Consider the following 26,872-nt stretch of genomic DNA (forward strand, 5'->3'; position numbering starts at 1 on the left):
GTGGTTAACGGCCCTCAGTTTCAAATGAGAAATACCATGCATTCTTTTTTATTTCATCGCTTAGCTTAATTGCCCTCGACCTCGCACAACCTTAAAGCAGAGTGAGCCTTCAGCAAAGCCACAATATCTTTAAATGAACCCATCCATGTCAGTGACGTACGGAGGCTGACATCACAAGTGCTGACATCAATTCTGCCCCTGGAATGCCGTCATACTTCTTTTCCTCGTTCCGCAGTTCCTAGAAGAGCAGGGACGCATGTTGGCTGAACTTTGTGAACCGGGAAAGCGCATGTCATCTGATAAGCTTCTGCGTACTTACGAAACTCCGTCTTAGATACAACATCAGGGTAGCATGAAACATCTTCTGGTGTTCGGCGTAGTAATGCGACTGCGGAGTACTCAAAACTAACACAAGGCTTTAGCAGAAAAAGGTTTATGTTTGGTTTACTGGGGCTTAACGTCCAAAAGCGACTCCGGCTATGAGGGACGGCGTAGTGAAAGTTAGCCGAAGAAGGTCACAGTTATGGCTAGAGCACAGTGTCGGGCAGTAACGCACTTCGTGAGCTTAATTTCGACCACTGTTCTGGAAGCAGAAGAGAACTGCCTATACTGATTTTCCTTCAGATATTTTCTGAGGCGAATAGGGCAAAGAGAAGGAGCTAATCGGGTGTGATAAATACCGATACCACAAAATCCTTATTAAGTTTGCAGTAAAAGAAAAAGTACTGCCACTCTTGTGGGCTCATGTAGGATAAATCATTGAGCACAACAACATGATAAGCGCATGAAAGCGGGTTCGCTGCTAGTGGTCTCTAAGCCCATTCAGTAACGCACCAATCTCAAAATTTAAAAGTCGGCGATCTGGCCTCCAATTCGACTTGTAATAGTTGCTTCTATAGGTCAATTACTGGATTAATGCTGGCGGATTGTATTAGGCAACGCTATACTATAACATTGAGGTTCTGGCAGCCGATTTACAATGGTCGAACTTGAATGTGCGAGAGTGTCAGGATACGCTACAACTTGCGAGAATTGGTGTACACTGCAAAGGCACGGCTTAATCCTCGTTGAGTCCATTTTGTAGCTGCATAGACATAGAGCTGTAGGCTGTAAGCCTGCATTGACTTTTTTTTTGTTGCTGCTGGTAATTTTCATAGCCACGCTTTTGTGTCAGTGAACAAAAACATCCATCACAATTTTTTGTTATCGGTGGATCATCTTTTTTCGATGAGTGTGCGTTTGTAAACCAGTTCAATTTCTACTCATCCAAAGATTCGCGTAAATGTGAGACAGTGCGCGCCCACCTTGACTTTTAGCTCTGCGAACACGCTCGGCCTCCACGTCATATATTTCCTTTAGCTCGTGCCAACGCGGAAGAATGGTTACGCAATACAAAGTGCGCATTGTGCCCGTTTCCCGCGGAAAAACACAAGTCAGTGTGGACTAACAAGCGACCGTGTTTCTTGCTGTTCAAAATGCGCATTGCGCGCGCCCTTTTCTTGGTGTGCGGTTCCGGGGCTGCTTGACTTATGAGTGAGGTACCGCATACGAAGGTCCGCTTTATATATGGTCAGGCTATGGCCGAGCAATCTTCTGTTAAGCCTTGCCGCAGCTTAGAAACGAAGTTCATTGTTTGGTGGCGCACGCACTCACAAAAAAAAAAAAAAAAAGCTTTGGTGTAAACCCCAAAGCAGCCAAGTAATGAATGAATTTCTTGAAATGGAAGGCGTTCGTTTAGCATGGCTGACTCAATGACGGCTCCGTCAGCGGCATCGACAGCTAGCTGGTCAAGCTAGCAAACTCAAGCTAACAGGACTAAATTGCCGTGCAATATGTATCATTCCACAACAACCACTTAGAGGACTGGAAGAAGACATTCTCCATTTCAGCGTCCTGTATTAAACGAAAGCTTCTACGCATGCGTAGATTGTTTTGCGTCGTCTTAAATTATCTTTACGACATGCACACATGATCAAAATACAGTCTAGTAGCCTTTAAAGAATCCACCAAGTCATCCATGCTTGAGCGAGTTCAAAACTCCAATAGCGCTTATGACCGCTGTCTCCTTTCTATTAGTGGATCGAACGGAATGCTTCAAGACGCCTGATCACTTACCGTCCGATTATCGATTCGCAGTGCGCCGCATTTTAAGAGGCTCGTACTGTGAGATTAAGCGCTTTTGATGTTCCCGCCGCTCCACCACGGCCGCGAGCGACTCTTCCAACCTGTTCGCGAAGTGCCGCCGAACAGCAGCTGATTTAAAGCCTGCCTGTGGGAGGGCGAGAGTTAAGCGCCACTGCAGATGTGTGCGCAGCTGTTAAAAAGAAAGAAATAAGAACAAGCGAAACGGTTTTCAAAAGGAGACGACACAAACGCATTGCACATTGCCTCTGTCCTCTGTACGAAAGAAAGAAAGAAAGAAAATTCTCGGACAGTTGCAGTGTCGAAACATAAATGCAGACCTGACTGGCGACACCTCAACGCATTACGCTCCTTCGACTCTGTGCAATTAAACGCTCCCCGGGTGCTCATTACAGAGCTGGCGCGCATGTATAAACAATGTGACATTCGCAACTTTAGTGAACATTGAAACGAGCGGGTGCTGCTGCTATCAGCACTGCCCCTACTGACTCTCCCGGCAAGTCTTAGCGTGCGCGCATGCTTGAAACACGTGGCGCTATGATGGGTTTTCTATCATGCTCACCACATGACTGAGCACCTCGCCCGTCTGTCTGTTACCCTACTCCTCGACAGCTGACCTCGTATCAAACGCGCAGCGATCACACAATGCGCGTACTAGAATGACGCACGTGCACAGCAAGTGGCGGGTTAAATATATCTTCTTGCAGGCTCCTAAATGTCACACTGACAACAGCCGACTCGAGCGAACGCTGGAGTCGGCGCACCTCCAGCCTTTTCATATTGATGCATATTAGAACATGCATCTGCCATCTGGAACCCACATCAAGCTTTTCTAATCACTGTTGGAAGCTGCACAAAATCATAGCGCCCGATTAATTCATTCCGCGTATTCACGGGATGTCAGTGTTTCATCTTTGAAAGCAAAATCTGGGCGTCCACCCCTCCCTTTACGTCGCCGCATTGCCAGCCTCCTCCTTTACCTCAAGTTTTTTTTTTTTAAGGCCTTTCTTTAATGGCTCCTGCTGTCGACCGTTAACAAAACGTGTCACACGCCTTTAACTCGGGAACAAAAAAGGATAGAAGCAAAGCAATGGCTGCTTCAAATAGAGGGGGAAAGAATAAACCTAGAAGCCAAGTTTGATGACTGTAGATTAATTAGGTAATTAATTATAGCCAAAAATGTCGAAATTGCGTTGAAATAGCGCGGACGTCGATATAGCCACGGGAACGGTGTGACGCCACATCCGCCGGAAATCGTCAAGGCATAGTGAAAATTATCACAGAATGGTCGGGAAAACGTCGGATTTGTGTCAAATTAGATGAAAAAATGCGTCTAAACGTAATTAACACTTAAGATCCCCGAAAGATGTATAATTTTGGTATTGATATAGCCACAGGAACGGTGTGACGTCAAATCCACCGGAAGTCGTCACGGCAAAGTGTCCTCGGCTTTCGCCTCTCAACACTTTAGCTGCCAAAGTGTCCTCGCAATTTTTTTATTCTTCTTTTAATCAAGCACCGTACACCACAGCAGCAACACACGTATCTCATCGCACCATTTATCCACTACAAAGTGCGCTCCCGCCATCGCGTGCTAATTTTTCTTTCGTTCTCATTTCGAGCAGCTAGAGACTGGAATGACTTACCCTATGACATCGGCGCCATGCTTCATTATCTGCTTTCCAAGAACGTGTAACTGACGATCTACAGTGCTCCGTATCACGCAAACTTTTTACCATGGCTCTACATGTACCTAGAAACGGATTCCCATTTCTTCATCTATTGCCACCGTTGCATACACAGCAGATTAAAGCTTTTACGATATTTTCCAGCCAAAAGATCAAGCTGCGGTCAACAACAGGGAAGCCCGCCTGCATGTATTAAAGGGACAGGGACGGATGAGATGCGCTTGGCGTGCCACTCGGAAGCAAATAAAGAAAACAACATGGACACAAGCTGTATCTCTATGTCGTTTTATTTATCTTTCGTTGAATTTGTTACATTTTATTCGGCATCAAAAATGACAGACTTAGAACTTGATATCCCAGCTGTAGTGTGTTCGCACGCATGTCCCCTTAAAGCATTCGCCGATGGTGTACGTCTTTTTGGCAGATCCTATCAGCCTGCTTTCGCGTCTGTACTCCACCTGTGACGGGTGAGTTGCATGCACATATGAGACGCCGAATACCGCAAAATGCTTTTAGCATTTGCTACAAAAAGGAGGCTAACGAATGAACAGCGCTAATGGGAAATGGTATTAAAATGTTCAGAGTTAATTTAGAGTTCGATGTATGGTAAGCCGACTGTTCTGGGTAGGCGGCGGTCCCGGGTTCGAACCCCTGACCAGGACTAATTTTTCTTCATGTGCGAAGTCTGTGTGAAAGCTGTTTAGCTTTCCTTTGTAGCCGTATGCCTGCACTTGGGTGGATGCTATTTAGTAATTAGTCAGTTATCACAAATATACTCTACACTGCACCAACACCTAGCATACTGCTGCCAAGATTAAGTTTTTTTCCATGAACTCGCTTTGAATGTACACGTTTCCTTGTGTGTAACATAAATAATGGAGTTAAACGTAATCTAAGCAGCCGCCGCGGTGGCTCAGTGGTTATGGTGCTCGGCTGCTGACCCGAAAGACGCGGGTTCGATCCCGACCGCGGCGGTTGAATTTCTTTGGAGGTGAAATTCTAGAGGCCCGTGTGCTGTGCGATGTCAGTGCACGTTAAAGAACCCCAGGTGGTCGAAATTACCGGAGCCCTCCACTACGGCGTCTCTCATAGCCTTAGTCGCTTTGGGACGTTAAACCTCATAAACCAATCAACCAACCGTAGTCTAGGCAATTACTACAGTTGCGTTAAAGCACTGAAGTTGGGCGGCCTGAGCGCGTTGTTCAGGTTCTTTTTTAAGATTTTTTTTTCTGTGTTCATACTAAATGTTGCTTCATTTTTATGTGTAAGCGTCAAGAATGGTGCGCTAACCTCGTCGTCCAAAAAGTTTTTTATGCTTCTTTAAGGAGTGTATAGCGAAACGGACAAAAACTTGCCGACCGACCTTCCACGGTGGCTACTGATCCCAAGGTCGCAGGACCGAATCCTCATGGCCCACATGTGCCGCTTCGGGACCGTTAATCCACACACACACCATACAAAGAAACTTGCCGGATTTTACTTCGCATCGCTGCAACATCCCCTCGGTGTTGAACTACCCATTCCTAGGAAAACCACACATACTAACAATTTGTTCAAGCCTTACCCATTGCGACGAAGCTACAGTGATGAATCGAGACGTGCCCTACTGTCCATCTCACCACAATTTTAATGATAAACGTCGTTTAGACTGTGTTTGTTTTTTTTTATCAGTAGCAAAGTTAAGGACGTAATTTTTCTTCCACGATTTTTCCTCGGGTCCAGCACCTCCATCGTTATCAAATAACAGAAGCAAACACCGATCATGTGCTTTCGAATGAGAAAACTCGCGGAAATAGCGTCCCACAATCTGCGATGTCACTAGACGCAATTTGAAGTCATGCTCTAAAAATTTAAGCCTGAGTAAACTCTGTGTGAGTCGAACAGGCAACATTTTTCGTCGGAAAAGACGCCATAAATATACTATACTACGAAATTGACACTCACGAGACACAATGTTCCATTGGGGCGAGGTTCGGTCTTGTAGTATCTACAAACAGCTTTACAAGAAGCCGCAACAATGAGCTGCAATACAACCAGAAGTTGATATTGTAATGACTTTCAAAACATAACACAAAAACTCGGCAGAGACACTAAAGACTTCTCACGTGTGAGAAGGCGTAAGCCCGCCTGCTCACTTCGTTGTAACCCGATGCCACACAGCTGCAAATTCTACCTCTGCATGACTCTACGTAGCTGCCGCCACGACTCCGCCGTACCCGCCCTTAAAAAAATGGTCTATAGACAGTCTATAGACTTCTTGTAGACTGCATTGCCTTCCTATGGTTATTTCTTTTTGTCGGTCCATAGCTCATAGACTGTCTATAGACAAAAATCTACTTGAAGTCTTTGGCCATAAATCTATAGATTGTCTAAAGGCTGTATATAGCATTTTTATTGCCTATATACTCTTCTCTAGGGTTTGTCTGTAGAGAGTCTACGAGCAGTCTAAAAACTGCATAATTTTTTTTTTTAACGGCGTTCTGATCTGCGCGCTAACTTCGTGAAGGCAGTCACTCCCTTCCCCGCCAGCTGATGGCATCAAGTTGCATTCGCATGCGCCGACCGTATGCATGGGGTCCTTCTCGACTTTGCATTAGTAATTCCCTGGGAGTCCTCGTACCAATCCTGGCGCAGTGGTGCAGCAGTTAAGTACGTGCGCCACTGCCCTGCGATGGCAGGTACGGTCACCGGTGGGATTTGTGCGATACAGGTTGCTCTTCCCGAACAAACTCGCGCGTCTAATCATGAATTTAAGCGCCCGCTGCCTTGTTGCAGGAGGGCGCCATATTTTATGAGTGTCATCGATGTTAACATACACGAAGAGGGGTTTTCGCTCAATGCGGCAATTAAGGCTCACGCCTTAAAAATTTATCCTGAATTGGTTCAGTTCTGACGTCTTACGGCTCTTAGAAGTTACTTTCGTAATAATTCATGCAGGCGAAAAAAAAAAGCCTTCTTAGCTGAAGTCCGCAATCGGTATTACTGTGAACAGAAGCACAACGTGCATGTTGAAGCGAACTCGTGAGCATAAATGTTGTATTTTATTTATTTATTTTCAATACTGCAGGTTCCTCTACGGGGCCCTAGCAGGTGGGCATACACAACAGTAACACTGAGGCAAGAACTACATCACACAACACAAGGAAATTTCACAATGCGGCAAGAACACATGCCAATATAAATCTAGTAGAACAGTGGTTCATTTGCCTACCTGAGGACAAACGACGTACAATCGGCTCTAGACGAGGTTATCATATGAAGTGATCAAACACGGCTAACAGCGAACAACATGCACGTAGAAACGAAAATAAAAAATGAAAGAAAAAACCTTGGCCCTCAAGACAAAATGCGTATACGATGGAAACAATAACAATACTGAAGGATAGCGGACAATCGAACCCAGGAAGACAAACTATGACTACGCAAGGGGTAATGCACTGATTAACACAAGCCGAATATTAACTTCCTTAACAATGTATGGTCTTGAATAGGAGTTTTGAAAAAAAAAAAAACAGTAATGTCTGACTTCTTTGTTTCGTAACATATACAGAGTAAGTAAAAGAATGGATTTTATAATTCTTGTAGCTGGTTTCTTGTTCACTGCAAAACGTGCAGCTTCTGCTTTGTTCTTCTGTTGCTATTATAGTGTTAGTATTTTTTGTAGAGTTGTGCGAAAAGTGCTCTTTCAGAGCTGAATCAAATACCAAGAGTGTAGCTAAAAATCGGATCGAATACGAATAGTATAGTGAAAGAACCGAATCGAAGACGGCGCGAATACTTGCGCAAACATTCGCTATTTGTGGTGTGGAAGTGAAACCAGCGAAGCGCTGCGGTACGGCGCTATATCTTATGGGGTTATAGCTATGGCTGTCAAAAAAAACCAGCACTGATCCCCACTAGAGGGAGACACCTCTGAGTGATTATAACTCTGAGACCGTCATGTCGTACGCAGTGGGAAACTGATTTTTGTTACTGATGGTGACTGCGAATGAAGTAGCGAGTATGTCAATATGTCAACAGCTTAGACAGGCGTGGGCTATGAGCCATGGATTCTGAGATCGGGCATCACGATAGGGTTTGCTAAACCTGGCTGAACCTTTTCACGCAGTTCAACCTTGTAGGCATTTAGGAGAATTGTGAACGCCGCCACACGAATGGTCTCTGTCGCGGCAAAGAACCCTTCGCCCCGCGCATCCTGATAGCGGCACCATATTGTGCGACGTCGGAGTGGGCCCTGTTATTGAAATAGTCGTTGAAGAAACTTCGGTGTTTTTATGCCAATTACACAGAAACTATTCGGTAACTAGAGAACACTTTTGTTCAAGTCGAATATAATTCTGAAAATAGAATATTTGAAGCGTTCTGCGAATCGAATAGAAGGATATTCGATTCACTATTCGAAAAATTCGAATATTCGCCCATTCGAACTTTCCTGCTAATACTCTGCCTGTGTCAGCTTCGTTTACTCATACTGAGAATTCAGCTGCTGCTGTGCCCTAATGAACGGGCCCGTGAACATAAATGCGCATTCTTGGACCTCCCACTAACTGTATAACCTGAGCTCCTACAAAACCGAAAACCACCATAACCTATTGGCCGCAAAACAGTTCAGTTCTGTCTAGCTAAAACGTATTTCAGTTTTCGGGCACTGGCCACATTACCAGAACTGGAAGTTTTGTTGAGTTTTAGTCGTCATAGCTTTTCTAAATTTCAGCCTGGTAATCGTTCACACCTTCCCATCTCTCCCTTAAAAAAAAAATCACGGGCGATCAGTTCGATTGATTCGTACGGAATGCGCTACTACGCAAAGATTTCGTGAGCGCTTTGTACTGACGACCTTAAATCATCCCTTTGTTGCCCTGCTGCGGTGGTTCACATCTCCTGCCGGTCCGTGTGACTTGCTCAATGCTCGTGAGATGGCACTAGTGGTTCAAATTTCCTGCAAATGGTCGCCTGCTCTAGCGTTTGGAAGCGGATGACTGTTGATAAGACGAGGCTTGCCAAAGCACCGCGCGATATTAAGGCGGTATAACACGCGTGTTGAATGATTGCGTCGATGGCAGAGTGGTCTAAAGTAGCAGCCAGTGAGGCTGACCTGCTCACGAAGCCACAGGCTCGAATCCTGCTCGAGCCCATAAGTATGGCAAGTTTTGTTCTGCGCTGTTGTATGCTGGTCAACGACAGACGGCCACTTCCAGGTTTTCGTTTCAGACCTCCCTAACCTCCTCTGTGCATCTGATTTTCGGCCACCACTGCCTACTTTGTCTTTCATATACACTTAGATATTATGAAGTCGGTTCGTTCTCTGTAGCTTATCTCGTTTTACCAAATATTCAATTCTACATGCTGAATATTGTATGAAAGGAAACAACGAACCTCAGATGTCACTTTCACGTCAGAGGTTTTGCACTCCTTTTTTTTAAACTCGTGAGGGGCCGGCCGGTCGGGTGCTGCAGGGAAGGAAGTATAAAAGATGGGTAATCCTTGACCAGCACTATTCTTCATTAGATTTTTCTTCGTTGCTGCAAATAGTAGAGGTACCGTGTTCGCCAAAAGTAACAAGGCTGTGTGGTTTTTTTCTTAGCTCTGAACGAAGAACGTATGGCACCTTTTAAAGGTTATAAATATGTGTAAAGTAAAGAGAGCCATTGTTCTCAACTCTCAAGACCTTTTGATCTTTATGAGTTCCGTAAAGACTCCAATAAAAACCTGAGACGCAAACCATGTTTCCTTATTACTGTTGTCAAAGACGTGCTTCTAAATTCTCTTTATTAACATGAGTATATAGTTTCGCTAGCCAAATTGTAGGTTTTGATGTTAACAAGCGAGGCATAACCAGTAGATATCACGCTGCCGCAGTTTTGAGACTGCGCAAGAAGATATAGAAGTTCGTATGTCCTCCTTATCTGTAAGAGAAGGAATATTTGGTTTGCAGCGCGCTAATAGCAGGACTTCCAACAGCCATGGCTTTGCTGTCTCCACAGAACAGGGACTTATCGATAAAAGCAATGTTGTATCTTTTGCATGGCTAATGATGAGCGTATACTATTTGTGTGCAGGCGTAGAAATCGAAAGACTAAGATCACTGAGGAAGAAGTTCTTCATGATGATGCTATATTGCTGTTTCATGCTAAAATCCCATATCACAGTGTATGGGACGAACCATTAAGATTTGAAACAACGAAGCGATTAGAAACAATAGCAGCTTGCATGGATTTCGGCCAAAACCAGAATCCGCAGAACCAGTCTCGACGCGTCGAAGAAGTCTGTTGACGAGACATATTCTTCGAACAGAAACAAACGGGACGTGGTTTATAAAGGGAAGATAAGATATACATACCCTGTCTCTATGGCATGTTAATTTTTGAGCTTCGACGTCATCATCATCATCAACAACAACCGGATGACTACGCCCACTGCAGGGTAAGGGCCTCTTCCATGTCTCTCCCGTTAACCCTGTTCTTTGCCAGCTGCGGCCACCGTATTCCAGCGAACTGCTTAATCTCATACACCCAACTAACTTCCTGCCACCCCCTGCTACGCTTGCCTTCTCTTGGAACCCACTCTGATACCCTTAACGACCAGCAACTGACTATCGTATCCTTGGAAGATCAGCTAAAGCTCATCTGCCAAGTTCGTGAAGAAGCACGGGCCACTGAAGTCCTGCAATGAGAACACCGCCCATCTGATCGTAAAGTGACTCTCAAGACTAGTTTATCAGCAAAGCTTATTGCAACTTTTTCTTACTTTGGTGCCTAGTGCATAAACACCTCTTTCGGATGAAGGTAACTTGGCTGCAGCGCTTGAGGTTGTTAACGTTTTGATCGTCCCCTTGTTTTTTGTTTTCACTTTGAGAAAGCTGTACAGTATACCGCAAGGTTAAATACAGTGTGTGCTGATATCGTGTCCATGCTTGTTAAAGGCTCTTTTAAATGCGCCTAAATATTTTGACCGGCGCAAAAAGGGTTGCTTAAAAAACGTAAAATATGAACATACGTCGACGCTTGCATTCTCCTCCAATGCACAATCCAACTTCTTGCAACTTGCGGCCGGTGACGCCCAAAGAGCGCGACAGCTGAAAAGCAGAAAAGCCGCAAAACTGTTTTCAGCCCGAACTAAAAAGTATTTACAAATTTCCCACTAAAGTTCATTTAAAATCTGTGAGCTAAAGAAGTAATAATAAATGGCTCATATCAAAGCGCTGTGAGTCCTATAGGTTATTAATTTAAAACAACAAGAAAAATGAAAGAAGAGTAGTTCATGTTTGTTCCCGCCAACAGACCTGGCATGTTACATTATGCGACCATTAAAATGTCTCTCTATCCATGATCGGACCAAATTTCCGCTTCCAGACTTACCACACAGAGAGTATCATTAACTAGAGTGGTCATCGCACGTGTCGCTCGGCACTGGCAACTCTTAGCGACAGGGACCTATAAAAGCAACAAAATAAAAAAGAAGAAAAACTTCATCTTAGATGGCATCATGTGCATCAGTTAAAAACCCAAGGGTTCATACTGTCCGAAAAGCATGAGCAGTCACAGGATGTGCTTATGCACAGGATAAGTGAGCACCAGAGTTTCTTGGAAGGGTGTGTCACTTAAGACTGTTAGTGCATCCTAAATATACCTGTTTGGAGTAAAATAGCGTTTTCTTCGCTGCAGTACTGTCACCGCTAGTGGCGACGAACCAACAGCTTAGACGTGTTGATCAATAAGTTAGCTAAATAATTTTGATAGTCAACTATAAAACTATTGCGGCCAGACTCCTCATTTACCATGAGATTGGTCGCTCTCCTTTGCCGATATCCATACCAGTAATTAAAGTTTCTCGTTCGGGCTAATTGGTTCATGTTTGAACTGCTAAAATTAGCTCAAAGAATACCTTGACGACGAAAAGGACCACTTAGACAGGACGGGAGCTGTCTTGTCTCCAAGTGTTCATTTTTGTCACCCACGTCTTCTTTGCGCTGTTTCTAACAGTCTACTCCAGTATTTAGAGTTTCTAAAATGGCGTTCTCACCGAAGTTACAGTGCAAGTACCGCTAGGTACAGCCTTTGCAAAAGTAACCGGGCAACTTTGGTTCCTTTCTTAGCCACGTAACGAAGCACTTATGAAAGCCCTTATGTTTTGAATCTGTATAAAGTAAGGTGAACCCTTGTCCTCTCATTTTGACACCTTTCAGCATTTATGGGTGCCGTAAAGGCTTAGTTATACTGTTCAGAAGCGAAATCCTGCTGCTAGGTTACTTTTGGCAAAGGAGTACACTGAACCCTAAATGGAAGTCTGATTTGAACATTGAAGCCAGTCGCAAAATGTTCAAATTAGATGATCCTGTTACGAAAATTTCTAAGTTCCCGCATTTTACTCTGATCACACAAAGATTTTCAAAGTAATGCTACCTACACGGAAACTGCGCCTGATGGAGTAGCTTCTGAGATAGCATCAGGGGGCGGATTTATAAAAAGAGTGGAAACGAACGGGAAGGGAGCGGCTGCTGCCTCCCCCTTCCATTGTGGGCGGAACATTTATTATTAAACAACCGCACAAACCGCTCCCCTCTTTTTTCTTTTTAATAAAATTCAAAAATGCATAGCTCATTCAGACCACTCCTTCTAGGAGTTGTCCATAAACCTGCACTGACAGTGTCGCTTTTTATTGAACACCTTTTGTGTCTATCTGCAGCGGATTTAAAAAATTATCTATCCATAGAGTGTAGCAAGGCAAGGATAAAGCGAGAAAATTCTCTTCCTAATCTAGGGAACACCAGTTACTTTCTTTCATTTGCAACCTCACCACATGCACCTTTTTTGTCGTTTTTTTTTTACTGATTGGTTCACAATACGTACGATGTACAGCGTAGTCGGAAACGAATATTGAGAAACCGGCACGGGAATGGCCGCAGACGTTCTTGCCTTTTGACTCATCTTCGTGCATTCAACTTCGCCTGTAATTCAGCGCATAAGAACAAATAAGTAAAAGTTTTCCGTCAGTTGTTGCAAGGCATCTTGTTTTTTTTTCTACTCTCATCCGACACATGCGACCCAATAAGTTCAGAGCCTGTCATCTTTGAATAAAATTTTTTCTGTGTACTTTTCAGCAGGTAAATGACTAATGAAGAGTACAGTTTACGGTACTTACGAGCAGCCAAACAAACGCCTCTGTTGCATACTCCCATCGTATCTCTGGCGTACCACTTCTTTTTTAACTGGGAAGGAAGGGCACAGAGGAATGTAGGCTTGCTAGGGTGACTAATAAAAATGCCCCAGCATTCCTTTATGGCGCATTGAACTCACCACGCACGTAAGGCCATCAGGTCGATTGCGCTGTCTTCCGTTGAGACATCTGTATGAACATTCGTTAACCGTCTTCTGAGGGGAAAAAAAGCAGTGAAGTGATGTTTATTCGTTGCTACTATTTTGTATTCTCTAGCACTTTCGTATGTTTGCCAGCTTTCCAAAGCAAAAAATTGGAGGGGATGTCGAAGCTCCACCTGAAGGGTATGACCCGATAGCTTTAGTTGGTTGACGCCTATATCTGCGGAATTGTTCATTCTTGACTTTATATTCATAGACTAGTGGAAGCCCTCCTATACCACTCCTGGCGCCGTGGTGCAGCGGTTAGGCTTCGGATGCTACCCTAGGTAGCATACCGAAGTGATATGCTACTCTAGGTAGCCCACACTTACCCCTTCTAGGAGCAATCGGAACGCATTGGTTTCTCCTAAATGAAATCTATATTTGGGTTCAGTACACATCGAATTGAAATTTACTCAGGTGTCGCTTGAAACACAGCACGAAATGGTAGCGGCGTGTAAAAGTGTTCAAGAAATTCTTACACCAAGATTCATGTAACGTTCACGATCCGGGCACGTGTCAACTGTCCGCATCGAGAAGTTTCCTGCAAGAGATTTCTGTAATTTAGATTTCAGGGCTTGATTTCGTATAAGAACGCAACACAATCCTAATACTGTTACCCGAATGCCTGCAGATGCCGTTCCAGCAGGATCCCGTCAGTGTGACTACCGGCTCTTTCGTAAGGAGCGTTGGGTACCACTCCAACTGCGAACGATGACAAAAAGATCTTAGTAGTCGTATCGCTGTTTGCGAGAATGCTGCTTTGCACATAGGGCAAGTTCACCGATAAAAATTTCACCGTTTTCGAAATGCTTGACGTGTAAGGACCGCGTGCTTATGAATGCTTCTGTTAGACCTGTGTGAAGATAAGCCCTTCCATCTCTGTGTAAATCGGATCTCAGTGAGTTATATTTTTAATTCCTCCGCTCCTGTTACGTGATAAGAAAAACTTTTTCTTTCAAATGTGTTGGGGCAAACAAACCTACTTACATTCACAAACGTACTTGTAGCTGACCGAGAAATCATTCCGGACGCTTTCAATGCAAATTTGTTAGCCGCTGCCGGGGTTGTTTTTGGATTTCAGATACGAGGAAAAGTAAATTTTTTGTGCCTACGACCATTTTTTATGTTTTCTGGGTACCACCATGTGCCCACAATGAGCAGAATGTTAGCTTCTTTAGAATATGTTCATTTTTTGGCATTTTTTGGCTTTTGACTGCAATCTGACCTATATACTGTTGAAATTTAATTCAATTGGTCACTTAATTAGCAGTTAATACTCAGCTTCTTCGTTCTTGTTGCAGTTGTTATCATGCATAGAACGGTCTCTACGAGGCTCTGTTATATTGTGCACTCCCATTTGCATATGGGGGACAGTGTGCCAATAACTGAACAAGTCACTGAAAGAACTTTCAGGTGTTGTGATAACCAACCTCAGGGAACAAGTGTTTGTCTACTTTTCCGTAATCAATGCTGTTATGCACGTTTAACGAGCTACTCACGACGCAGGCTCGACCATCGTTGATGTCTTTGTTAGTCCGTTTGTAGCAGAAGTACTCGCAGCCGGCGACAACGCTCAGCTGAAACAATGAAAGTAACATGATGAACCGCGTTAAGACCTTCACAAGTGCGTAGCTGAAACTCTCCTCAACCAAAAATTACAAACTTTCCTGACTAAACCTGCTGGCTTCTATTGGCAAGAACACTCTCATCTTACGCTTTTTCAAACTCCCGCTTTCTCCTTCAACTTTCTAAAATTTCCAGGCCAAAGGAAGGTATCTATTCCTACTATTTCCTGGACGTTTTTGTTTTTTGGCGGCGTACTGGAACGAAGAAATAATTCGTCTCAAAATGGAATTCGATGCAATTTTATTCTTTTATCTTCTTTTATCTGAAAGTACAGCAAAGCGCTACTGAAAGAGCAGCGCCACCTGAACCTTCATGCCTGCGCAAAAAAGAGCAGAGGTGATGAAAACTGAATTTGTATTCTCTGATCCTGCGTGTTGAATGACACGCCTGTTTTCAAAAGACAGCAGTTGACAACTAGAGACAAGAGCCGAGCCTTGGCCCGGCATGCGGGTGGCGCTTTGCTGTTACATACACTCTAAACATAAAGGGGTAATAAGGGAGTAAGTTGTCCTCCAGGGGACCCTTTTTAATGAAACGGAGTGCGCTAGAGGGCAGATAACTTTTGTTTTACTCCCATATAGGTGCATTAGTGTTTAGAGTGTAGGTTCCGCGTAACAACGGCTGCGCGCATCTAAGTCTTGCTTTACCTTTCCTGTCAATTATTCTTTAAGAATATCTTTGGGAAAAACTTTAAGAATATGATATTCAAGCCATATAGCTCACCTCTGAAGTGGCCGTTATGTTGGCAGTAATGCAAGGCCTAGGAAACGCCTTGAGGTGATCTGAGGGCAAGAAAAATGGTCGCTAGGAAATCAGTAAGAGCCACGTAACTCAGTCTGCGTCAGCGGCTGCTGCGAAAAGTTTCGGCACCGCAAATAAGCATGCACTCCACTTCTGGTTTCTTGGCTGTCTTCTCATCTCCTTGTGTTACAAAGGGAATCTCGCAAAACAAAACAAAAATCTGGTACCGTGCATGGCCTCTTTACACAGCATGTCTGCATGCACGTTGACGCAACTGAGCCCACGTTAAACCCCATAAACCAACCATAAACCAACCAGCAACTGAGCCAGGTCAAGCGTCCTTCATCACCTCAGTGTGCGAACTGTGACATATTGGGAGTAGTGCAACATTTCCTCTCAGCCTTTCGTAAAGAGCGGCAAGCCTTGCTGCGCAAGTAGAGCAGATGTGGTCATCCCGAGAACAGTGTGTTTTGCGCCACAGTTTTCGCACTGTTAAAGCCACCTACCATTCCCCGAAATTCTGGACAAAAGTATTTTTGAATGGGAAAGCTTTGATAAACGCAATTTTTTCATATAGCGTAAGATTTCGCTACAACAGTCTATACATCCGCAGATGACCCGGTGGCAGTGTTGAATTTTGTTTTCTATTATGGTTTTTGCTATCGTAAAAACCATTTCCGATTGCTTTTCTATGGCAGTCTTAAACTGTTTGATGCGATCGATGAAAACATTTTAAAAGAAAGATATTGCTGCATATTAGAGGAATTGACAGTTATCTTCAATATATCCGTAAAAGTGTCTTACAATTTTTCAATTTTAAAATGTTTGTCCGAAATTGCTGGACATGAGATAGCCAGACGATCGCAAAAGCAGAAGTAACAAACAGGCATGGGTTTACTTCACCTTGTAAACGCTGCTTGTTTTTTTTTTGTTTATTTAGCTGCCTGTGGGCTGTTCTATGGCCATGTCGAAGCACTGAACTTGGAACAGTTAATTGTTTCAATTTGGATGTGCGTGTGATTTTGTGCTATCGGTATGCTCTGTTACACCCCGTGGAAAATAAAGCATTAGACTGCCGACAATCGTTGATCAATAAAAAAAGTAAGAAACAAATATTAACTATTTTTAGGTTATTTTCGTACATGTTCGCCTGCAGAAAGAAAACAAAACGCAATACCTAACTCAGCTCCCCAAAGTGAAGATCTAGAAAAATACAGAACAGACCATTATGGAATGCATCTAATTCAGTGTTGACATAAAACTTCATGTGTAGTTCTTCTTATTTCATAAATCTTATTCTATAGGCTTATATATAGGCATTATAGGCATTATATCACGGACATTTGACCCCGGTTTCATTTATTTTTCTCTCGACTGTACTGGAAGGGTAGCAAGATTATTCTGTGCTTTTTAAACTAATATTTATATCCTAACATCAAGTAAAAGTCGGCAATACCGTTGCGTCTTTTTTTTTTTTCTCAGTGTCTCGTTTTGTGCCTCTTCCTCAGAGTCATTTTTTTTTTATCAGGCTGTTGTTGCTGTGGATCACAGTGTCTGGCGCGCGTGCATTGTTGTTCAAATAATTCGCCACTATTCGTCTGTAAGCGCAATTTCAAGTAATTACAGCAGCAACCCAGGCTTTTTCAACTTGTATCTTTTTGTTTTTACATTCGCGCAGTCATGTACACTACAAAAGCTCGCAGCCAGCGCTGGTTATGAAAGTAAGCAACGAGGAAACGAGCGCTGTCAAAGTAAAAGTATACAATAGCCTGCCAATATTTGAAGGAAATGCTTACAAGCCACATACACGTCCCTCACGTCCACTGCGAAGTGTGCGCGGAAATCGTACAGATAACAGCTCGCACCGACGTCGCACAGTCCGAGCGTAACGTTCACAATGTTGTCGTCTGCTGTTCTATTAATGTGATGCTGCAACAGAAAAGGAAAAAAGGCATGACAATGTAAGAAGGTGCGCATCCCACTTGAAGCTATGCTCTCGATAGCAATGCAATGTGTTATGGTTTACTATGGCTTTCTTGCGAACAGGAGAAAGGAAAATAAATATTAATGGGTGATATGCCTCACCACGCAGTACCGCCCACCCGACACGCCGTTTCCGTTTTGGCATCTGCAAGTGGTCACCACGTCCTGTAACAAAGACAAAAACGTCTGGTAACTTAAACTAGAAGGGGAATTAGTTTATTTTAAGGTGATTTACATTCCTTTTTTTTTTCCTCTTTGACTATGTATTGTTCAGCGGAACTGTGTGTGAAAATTGGTACCACTTTCGTGATGTTTCATTTTCGTGCTTATTTATAATGCTACGTTTTGTTTTTGTTTTTTTAACTCAGCGGCATGAGTGTGGTATCCCTTTTTAAGGATGGTGACGTTCGTTTCTTTTGTTCTTCTTTTCCCTTTTTCGCTTCTTTTTTCATTTTTTCTCAATAAAGTTGATTTATTAAACTATTTTCGAGCCTTGCGCTGCCCGCTGCATGGTAATCACTACTTCTGAAGACCCATCCACAAGCACCGAGTTACTAAGGTGTAGCATAAAAGCAATGTGTAAATATTACGGACAATAAGGCTTTTATTATTATTATTACTATTATCATCTTCAAACTGTCCTTCCTCAAGCGTATCGCACCACTGAAGAGAGTGCTGAATCTCGGGTTGACATGCATGAGTGCAGCCCCTTTTCCTGGCTAGGTGTATAATGTACTCTAGTATAAAGGTGGCATTAAACCTTCAGAGTCACTTGGCTTTATAAGTCGAGTGGCTTTAAAAGAGAAAAAGGATGGCACGAGATACTCTCGTGCATTCTCGCGCTCGTGCGTTCTATTGAATGGCTCATATTACAAGGGTAGTATAATGCAATCCACGTTTATAATGCCTGTGTAATGCAAATTTATCGAGAGAATTGAATGCGTCGCAGAAAGATATAAGACGTGTAGTGTAATATATTGCATGTTTCTAATTCCTGGGTATTGTGAACGGAGCTGAAAGGTCCAATTCACATCAAAGCACGCGGTGATTTAAACTTTTGGAATATCATTTGTGAAACCATCAACAACTTTTATAAAAAGAAGTCGATTCAAATCGTGAATACAACGGCACCTTTTCTTTTTTCTTTATCAGGCCTTGGCGCTCGAGAGTTCAGAAAAAGAGATGCCATGACGTCATATCATACCCCGGAAGAAGTATACGTTGGCGCCAGGAGTGCAGTCGATCACACGGACAGCACAATCGACCAAAACAGACAACGAAGTGTGACGTTGACAGCAACCAATAAACGAAAAAAACACGGTTTATTTTTATTTATTTTTTTTTGCCGTTAGCGCTAAGGAGTCTGGCAGAATATTTGAAATGAAGTGAAAGCAAACGGTAAATAATTGCATTCAATGGAAGCCTACGTGGCATTTCCTCGGATTCCTGATCAAAATTAACAAGATAATATTAGACGCCGAATGCATATGTACTGATTCTGTAATAGGTTCCTTCCTAATGTTGCTGTAACTGTGTAAACTACCCTATACACTTGTGCGAGCTCCGAACTCCGCAGCCGATAATTGACAAGAAGAAAGTCGGCAATAAGCAACTGAGTTTCACGTTGAGTTTCACGTTACCACAACATTCTTATGCAACGCAAGAATTAGGTTTATGGTGCACAAACGCTGGCGGTATGTTTCTGTAGAGCCACGGTCTGCCCGCCGGCGCGCAGGTTGACAGAAGACAGCTATACGGAAGCCGGTCGCGAACTAGTAGCACGCCGATCGCTCGCTGTTGCTAGGCCTAGCGTACTTCGCATCGAGGCAGCAGAAGAAAGTGTTTTTGAGCAAGCCACCACTTATCATTAATGGCCTAATCTTGCTATTTGTTTACGAACAACACACTAACCGCACATTGAAACGAAAGTAATCATGTCCGCAGCCTCTTCGGTAACGAGGCGATGGGTAAAACGGGACATGCGAGAACCCTCTTGAATCGAAGGCCGTGGGTCGCACGTGCCAAATGCCATCTCGAACATTCGCCAAACCGTTGGTCAAACGTTATTTCGATCAAGGGCCGACACCTCCACGCTATATGCACATGCCTTCGCCTTAGTTCTTATTCGGAGTAACTTAGGCTGACGTGACGTTGTCTAATTAATTAATTAATTAATTAATTAATTAATGATTAATTAATAAGGTAATTGACCTGATATTGAAAAAGTATTGGCAGAGGCGGGTCCTATAAAGGAGCAGACTGGAACCGTGCATTTGCAGTGTTGGGCCGATTTCACATGCTGCTTGGAAATAAAGTGCTATACTGGCTTGTTTTATTGCCCAGACCCTCCGTTCATCGCACCATCCAGACTTTCGATGCGTTGTCCTTAAGGTCCACCAGGCCAGCGCTAATTCCTTTTGAAATACAGGACGTCGCGCAATCACTGTACAAGTAATCCCGATTCCACTATAGTGATAAAAAGAGATTGAAAAAATGCCTCTTTCGCGCAAGCACCGCATCCCGTCAAAGTACCAAATGAAAAATTACGGCCCTTGTATTAGGGTATACAGCGATATATTTTTTTGCTTTTTATTCTACTTTTGATATTCTACTATGCCGAAGTATGGTGTTTTTATTGTTGCTTTTGGACGCTTCTAGTCCCCTAGCTCACATGGCGTTGTCGACGGCATGTACCCATCAACTGCATTACACACACTAGCTTTCGTGCATATCCACAGTAAAACGACTAGAATGCGAATCGAATGCTCATTGGGCGCTGGCCTTACCACTGTCGACGTGCACTTAGTGTCGCTTGGTTCGTCAAAAATGAAGCCGTTCATTGTTCCTCTGAAGTGCTCAGGAATGCACGTGCTATTGTCCTGCGTAATTGTGGAAATATAATAATAAACACCCTCGAAATAAATGGCCACATTTACTGCAACAAAAAGAGCGTACTTCGCCCATTAAAGTCAGAGACATAGGATACTTGCCGACTACACATAAACTCTCAGAGTTTTCCCTGCCTCCAAAAGGCAAAGATGTTATAGCAATAGTTATAGCAATCACAAAGGCAGACGGGAGTATGTGCGTCATCACCGAAAAGGTTAAAGCAAGGGATTTCTTCTCAGAAATCTTGGTACGTAGGCGGAGACGACAAAATGAAAACTGTAGACCGCGTCGCTGTCCTTTCGCTTCGAGTGTGTCGAAACGCAAAGCGAGCGGACGTTCCTGCAATATGTTTTCAACTCTACGCCGCGAACTTAACCGCAGAGGTTATGCACCGTCTATACCTAAAGTTTCCACATCACGAATTCTGGCTCGAGAACTTACATGTATAGAGCCTTACATATACATGTAAGGCTCCATACATTCTGCACAAGGAACGCTTGTTGCTAGCATGGTTGCCGAGGCCTACTGCTAAAATTAGTGGGACTTTAACACAAACTTCTTGTTCTTACGTCAACTAGTTTTCTGATAATTGGCATTAGTACTTTGAAATGCAAAACAAACATACCCTACCCAGTCGAGAGATATGACACAATCGGGACCAAAATATCACAACATATGTGGTCTCCCGGTCGTAAAAAGATATTTTTCTGTGGTTTTTAGAACTGGCCTATTGTCACGAAAGAACTGTATGTTGCTATGGCAAGGGAATATTACTGCAGAAATTTTTTTCTTTCCAGCAAGAATTTCTATTCCTACTGAAAGGCTATGTCCTAAACATACAAAACATGTTTTCCGATGAAAGAAAAATTTTTTTTTTTTTTTTGATGGAGTACCCCATAAGCGGAAAAGCGCACATTGAAAGCCTCGAATTCTAATGCGGTAAATACAGCGGTCGCTTTGACTTTGACAATTTATAATTTTTTGTTTGTTTTTTTTTCATAGAACGACTTGTTCACGATGGACTTCCAGTATAGATAAATGACGTCGCTCTCTGCACATTACTCCACATCAAAAACTCGCTCTATCGCCAATTAAAACCTTACCCTGGTGAACGATGCAGTTCGCGCCCTGACTATATCGGCGATGAAGTGGTAGGGGGCCATTACCGATATCGCTGTCAATGCCTTTTCCCTGAAGCGAGAGAGGCCTGGGATCGTTTTAAGGCGAAAGGGTTTAATGGCTCATACTGTCGTTCGTTAACAAAGCGGGTCACACGAGTTTAACTCGGGAACTAAAAGAGATAGAAGAAAACCAATGGTTTCTTCAAATATAGGGGGAAAAAATTAACCTAGAAGCCAAGTTTTATGACTGCAGATTAATTGGTTAATTAATTGCGGGCAAAAATGTCGAAATTGCGTCGAAATAACGCGGACGTCGATATAGCCAGGGAACGGTGTGACTTCACATTCACCGGAAGTCGTCACGGCATAGTGAAAATTGTCACAGAATGGTCGGGAAGACGTCGGATTTGTGTCAAATTAGATGGAAAAATGTGTTAATTAACCGTAGTTAACAATTACGATCCCCGAAATATGTATAATTTGGGTGTGCATATAGCCACGGGAACGGTGTGACGTTACATCCACCGGAAGTCGTCAAGGCAGAGTGTCCTCGGCTTTCGCCTCTCAACACTTTAGTTGCCAAAGTGTCCTCGCAAATTTTTACTTTACGAGAAGAGTACCGACAGTGCTCTCGTCAGCTACGGGACCTTTCTCTTTAGACAGCCTTCTTCGTGAGGAAAGCGTATGCTTACCAAAGCTGTGATCTTCACAGGTGATACCCCGCAAGGTTGGAAAGATGCCTCAGCGACTGCGAACACTGCGTAAAAATGCTTTGTATTGCAGTTCAACACTTCTCTGCGCTCAAACTTAGTGGAATTCTTGTGTTTATCATGTGTCATAGCAGAGGAGGAGGAGGTAGAAGAGGAAAGGCAGGGAGGTTAACCGGAAGAATTATCGGTTTGCTACCCTACACGAGGGGAAGGGGATGAGGGGATAAAAAAATGAAAGAGAAAAGAGAGTAACAGAAAACTGAAGTCACATCAAAGTTAGCATTCGTGAAGTCACAGCCTGTCATGCAGGCCAGAAGTCCACAAGAAGGTTAGCAGTGCCTTGGAGGCTTTCACCGCCGACGATCGCCGCGGCCAGTGGCCCAGAATCTTCATTTCAGTCAGTGGGCGTGGATCTAGGCGGTCCAGCGCATGACTGAGGGATTGCCTTTCGGTGCTCTAGGCAGGACAGTCACGAAGAATGTGGGTTATAGTTTCATCACACCCGCAAATGGCACATGCAGGGCTATCAGCCATACCAATTAAGAAAGAGTAATGGTTGGTGAAAGCTACACCAAGCCAGAGGCGACACAGTAAAGTTTCTTCACGTCGTGGTAGGCCTGATGGAAGCCGGAGCTTCAGATCTGGGTCCAAGGATTTTAGACGTGAATTGCAGAATTAACCGTAATTCCACGCGGCAAGCGTGTTGTCCCGCGCAAGTGCGCGAAGCCTGCCCGCTGCGTCTGATCTCGAAAGGGGGATCGACACAAAATCGCCATCGTGGTGAGCAGTTCGTGCGACCTCATCCGCGCGGTGATTGCCTGCTATGCCGCTGTGCCCTGGTAGCCATTGGTAGATAATGTCATGCCCTTTGTTGGTGGCAGAGTGATGTAGTTGTCGAATTTCTGCGACCAGTCGTAGCATAAGAACGCAGTGTTTCAAATGAAGAAAAGGCGCAGTCCATAATTCGTCTCTGCAAAAAGCGTACAGAACGATACATAAAGCAGAATCGAAGAAACACTGCAGCTGCAGCAACTCTGTTCTCTTCTGCTCCTCCTCCATCCTGTTTGCTTCTTTGTTACGCTCTTACAAAGAGGAAGTATTGACAAGTAGTACAGCTACTCCTACCCATGGATCACTTACGAAGCACTGCGACTGTGGCGTGTTCCATTTTGTTCCGTCCCGATCGGCCTGGCCTGCCGCCTGCACCGTTCTGTTCTTGTCTGGATCTGAAAGTAGTCATAAAATGCCATACCATGCGACATTTCTTCAAAATATTCGTCGCCATCCACAACGATTTGCACACTATATCTTTCAGGCTGTGGAAGTTTCCTTTTTTTTTCAGAAATTCCTTTCAAAGCAACTCTTCCTGTGGAACTTCGCTACGGCGCACAATAATATCTGTATGACACCTGCGCTACGCAGACCCTTTCGAAAGCCGTTTGAATCGAATTTCATTCGGACTCTACCAGTTCGGCGGTGCTCCAAAACGATTTCCAAATGCAGTCGGATGCTTCAACATTCGCTCGCCGTATTGCAGTGGCGCTGTTCTACGTCAAGTTTAGTTTCAATAACTTCAGCTTAATCTTTTATGCATATAATTGGGCGCCGAGAAGAATATTGTCAACGATAAAAAAGAAGTGTTATGAATGCCATTTGGCGTTTATTTTTATTACTACTCGCGAGTTGCGGTTCAAAGTCTTGCTCTTTGAGCTTTTCTTTTTTTTTTTACGGCGGCCTATCTTTCATTTCTTTTCCGGGCCAACACTGCTTTTTGCCACTGTTCGTTTGCTTTTTGCGTGTATCACATCTGCTGCTTACGAATATAACAAGTGTTAAACAGTCGTCGCAAAGAAAGCTTTCAGTTTCCTTTGAGGACGGCTGCTACTGAATCCGAAACTTTGACTTCCACTTTCATTTTGACTCCGAAACTTAGCAATCAAAATAAACGGGAACAAATCTGACCACCGCAGCCGACGTGTTGTGTAGCTTCATAGGCCGCAGTAAAGAAATAAAGTAATCTGTCTCGTCATTTATGTTAATATCCCTCAATATAAAAGTACTTGTTCATACCTAATTTTTGTTTCCCAAATGACGGCTTCCAGGCACAGAGCAACGATGGTACACGTGTTCATGTTTCCAAGACATTTGAAACTCTCGAACGTCTTCCTTTCCCACATCCTCCCTCCCGCCGACTCGAATGGCATTTGAAACGAACGCCTTCGAAATACCTCGTGCAGTAGCCCAAGACCGGCATTTGATTCGAGTGATGTTCGGTTAAATGCCATCTGAAATACCGGTGCTGCACGTGAGTTAGTTAATTGCTAAGCTTTACGTTAATAACCTCGTTGGCTTTGAAGGGTTAATGGCGCAGCTCTATTTAAAGCGACAAGACACGTCTCGTTGCAGCACGTGCTAATTAAGTGGTTTTCCACCTGTATTTTCTTCACAGGTGCCCGTGTCCGTGGCTTCGTATTCTGCTCTTTCTCGCCATTGGTAATAATCATCACTGCAGTTTCTGAACAACGTTATCGTCACTGTTCACTCGCGGAACAGCTACGAATGCACACGTCATAATATCAACGAGGTAGTTGCAGTGCATGATTCATAATTGGTTGAGTGAGCAGTGCCCGATATGACAAAGGCCGCGTTAGGCGACGGTTTTTGTGTCATCTACGCTTTAATTGTTTCCTTTTGCAGCCATTTCTAAAGAGCTAGTTTATATAAAATTTTCCCCTATAATTTTGGGCGCATACACTAATGGAAACACTGTTCTTATTGTGTCATAAATGCGTCGATGAGCCGCTCCCGAGGCCCCAGACGAGCGGGTCAAAACGATGCAAGGCTTCACCCCGCCTTTTGGCTGTATAGTTTAGATTCGTAGTTCATTTTGGCAGTACAGTCAGTGTACTGCCTATTGACGGCAAAGTTTCTGCTCGCGTTGACATTTGATGCAGGCACAAGAAAGGTTACTTTGATACTTTTTGTTTCGAGCTAAACAACAGTGCCCTTCTCAGTGACAGGGCACAGTGACATCTCACTCATTTCATAACAGAAGCGCGAACAGATTTTTTACCATGTGACCCGTACAACCGCGACACACCAAAGCGCTTTGGCCACCCCGCTGTCAGGTGGTATGTGGCGCCTACCCTGACAACCCGCACACATATTGGACTTGCCCACGTGCCACAAAGTCACCACACTACCTACAACGCAGATCTTTGCCCACCCAGGTACCCTATTCTAGGGACAGTTCGGTTGCTCCTCCTGCAGCACTCAGCCCAATACTACGACTACGGTGGGGTCGGTATGGGCGCCAGCTCTCCAGCGCTCCGGACCAAGCGCTGTTTGGCCTTATTCCAGCAGCGAACGGTATGTTTGGGCCTCACAGGAAATTCCATCGCATTCCCACTTCCACCCAAGTGTAGAGGTCACGTAATGCAAGTCTGAGCGTGAATAGTAAGGTGAAACGCAGAATAACAACACTTTAAAAATTTATGTCACACCAGGATCTCGGGGTTTCAATCCATAAAGCGTGTGCCCTAGGTTATAACTTATAACTATAAGCCATCTCAATACCGAACCATTCTTGGGCACGAAGCGTTGCAAAAGATCGCTCCGCTATACCGTACTATTCACATTTGACATTAGAGAAGTTGGCCGATAACTCACGAGGGCGTATTGAAGCCTTCCAGCCGTCTGTGTCATGTGGCAAACGCTTCCAAGCGTTCACGCATCTCACTCGCTCTTGTAATGGGTGGTGGAAAAGCTGCGCACCTGCGGTAACTGCTCACACCTGCGGCTCAAGCACGCACAAGTCACTATGTCGCCCAGATGACACATCGCACGACAGGAGACAACGTAGGGACATTTGAGAGGAACTTTTCAAGATCGAAGTGTAAACAACTGCCTTGAGAGTGATGGCAACGCCGGCAAAGTATTCCAACCCCCTTGTTTCCTTTCCAACACTTTAAACACGAATACGCCTATATGAGAGTAAAAAGAGAATAAACTGCCCTCTAGCCCGCACCCTCTTATAAAAGGGTGTTCACTAGAGGACAGCTTACTCCCTTTTATTTGCTTCTTTTCGTTTAGAGTATATTGCTTCAAAAACAAAAACAAAATATCTCGAAGGTCATTCTCTCTGGTGCTATGGAAATAGATATAGGCACCAGCGCTAGTCCTCTAGCCTAAAAGAGTGCGTTGTTGGGCGAGTCGGTCAGACATATCTTCAAAGTATACTGCGCGCACAAAAACAAGGCCGTGAAGGCAACGAACGTGAAGGAAAGGTGACAGCATGGAGGAGGTCGCCATAGCACTGGCCGCTGCAGAACTAGATACCCGGGTTATCATTACCGACTCCCGGCAAGCCTGTCAAAATCTACCAGGACGCATATCTCAACGCGCCGCCCAAAATTTACATAGATGCGAGTACCGGGATCACCCGAACACACGTGTTGTCATCTGGACCCCAGCACATGCGGGACTAGAGGGAAACGACGCTGCAGAAGCCTCAGCCCGCGCGCTCAACCACCAGGCATCGTCTCTACACTCGCCGCCTGAGGTACCAGAACCTAATCCGGCTATCTCCTACAAACAAATTATTCAGTTTTATG

General features: G+C 44.1%; 2 protein-coding genes across 2 annotated transcripts in view; both read right to left on the bottom strand.

Annotated features, from left to right (window-relative positions):
• Window positions 1–3,730, bottom strand: part of LOC149364425 (uncharacterized) — a 32,621-nt gene extending 28,891 nt beyond the window's left edge. The window contains exon 1 of the mRNA XM_089568695.1: window positions 3,685–3,730. Coding sequence (XP_089424821.1) covers window positions 3,685–3,730 — 46 coding nt within the window. The remainder of the gene's footprint in view (window positions 1–3,684) is intronic.
• A 441-nt stretch (window positions 3,731–4,171) lies between these two features.
• On the bottom strand, window positions 4,172–26,041 carry LOC149364426 (uncharacterized). The gene is made up of 18 exons (XM_089568696.1): window positions 25,929–26,041; window positions 23,400–23,485; window positions 22,242–22,306; window positions 20,326–20,418; window positions 17,642–17,704; window positions 17,353–17,485; window positions 15,539–15,597; window positions 14,689–14,766; window positions 13,807–13,891; window positions 13,669–13,730; window positions 13,127–13,201; window positions 12,972–13,038; window positions 12,680–12,777; window positions 11,189–11,263; window positions 10,827–10,905; window positions 9,207–9,280; window positions 5,775–5,852; window positions 4,172–4,288 (listed from the first exon to the last, which is right to left on the bottom strand). Exons 2-18 carry the CDS (start codon window positions 23,425–23,427, stop codon window positions 4,172–4,174), a joined length of 1,329 nt encoding a protein of 442 aa, XP_089424822.1. The 5' UTR covers window positions 23,428–23,485; window positions 25,929–26,041.
• Between the last annotated feature and the right edge of the window lie 831 nt (window positions 26,042–26,872).

Source organism: Amblyomma mixtum, chromosome 2 (assembly GCF_055824585.1).
Source record: "Amblyomma mixtum isolate Tamu chromosome 2, ASM5582458v1, whole genome shotgun sequence".
Taxonomy (NCBI): domain Eukaryota; kingdom Metazoa; phylum Arthropoda; class Arachnida; order Ixodida; family Ixodidae; genus Amblyomma; species Amblyomma mixtum.

What these genes read in the sequence shown, in the direction of transcription:
- LOC149364426 (XM_089568696.1), bottom strand. Translation starts at nt 23,427, where the DNA reads ATGGAACACGCCACAGTCGCAGTGCTTC. An exon ending in ACATAACGGCCACTTCAGAG is followed by an intron (nt 14,767 to 15,538) that starts GTGAGCTATATG and finishes TCATTGTTTCAG; the next exon opens with CTGAGCGTTGTCGCCGGCTG. An exon ending in TTAATGATACTCTCTGTGTG is followed by an intron (nt 10,906 to 11,188) that starts GTAAGTCTGGAA and finishes TCTGCTTTTCAG; the next exon opens with CTGTCGCGCTCTTTGGGCGT.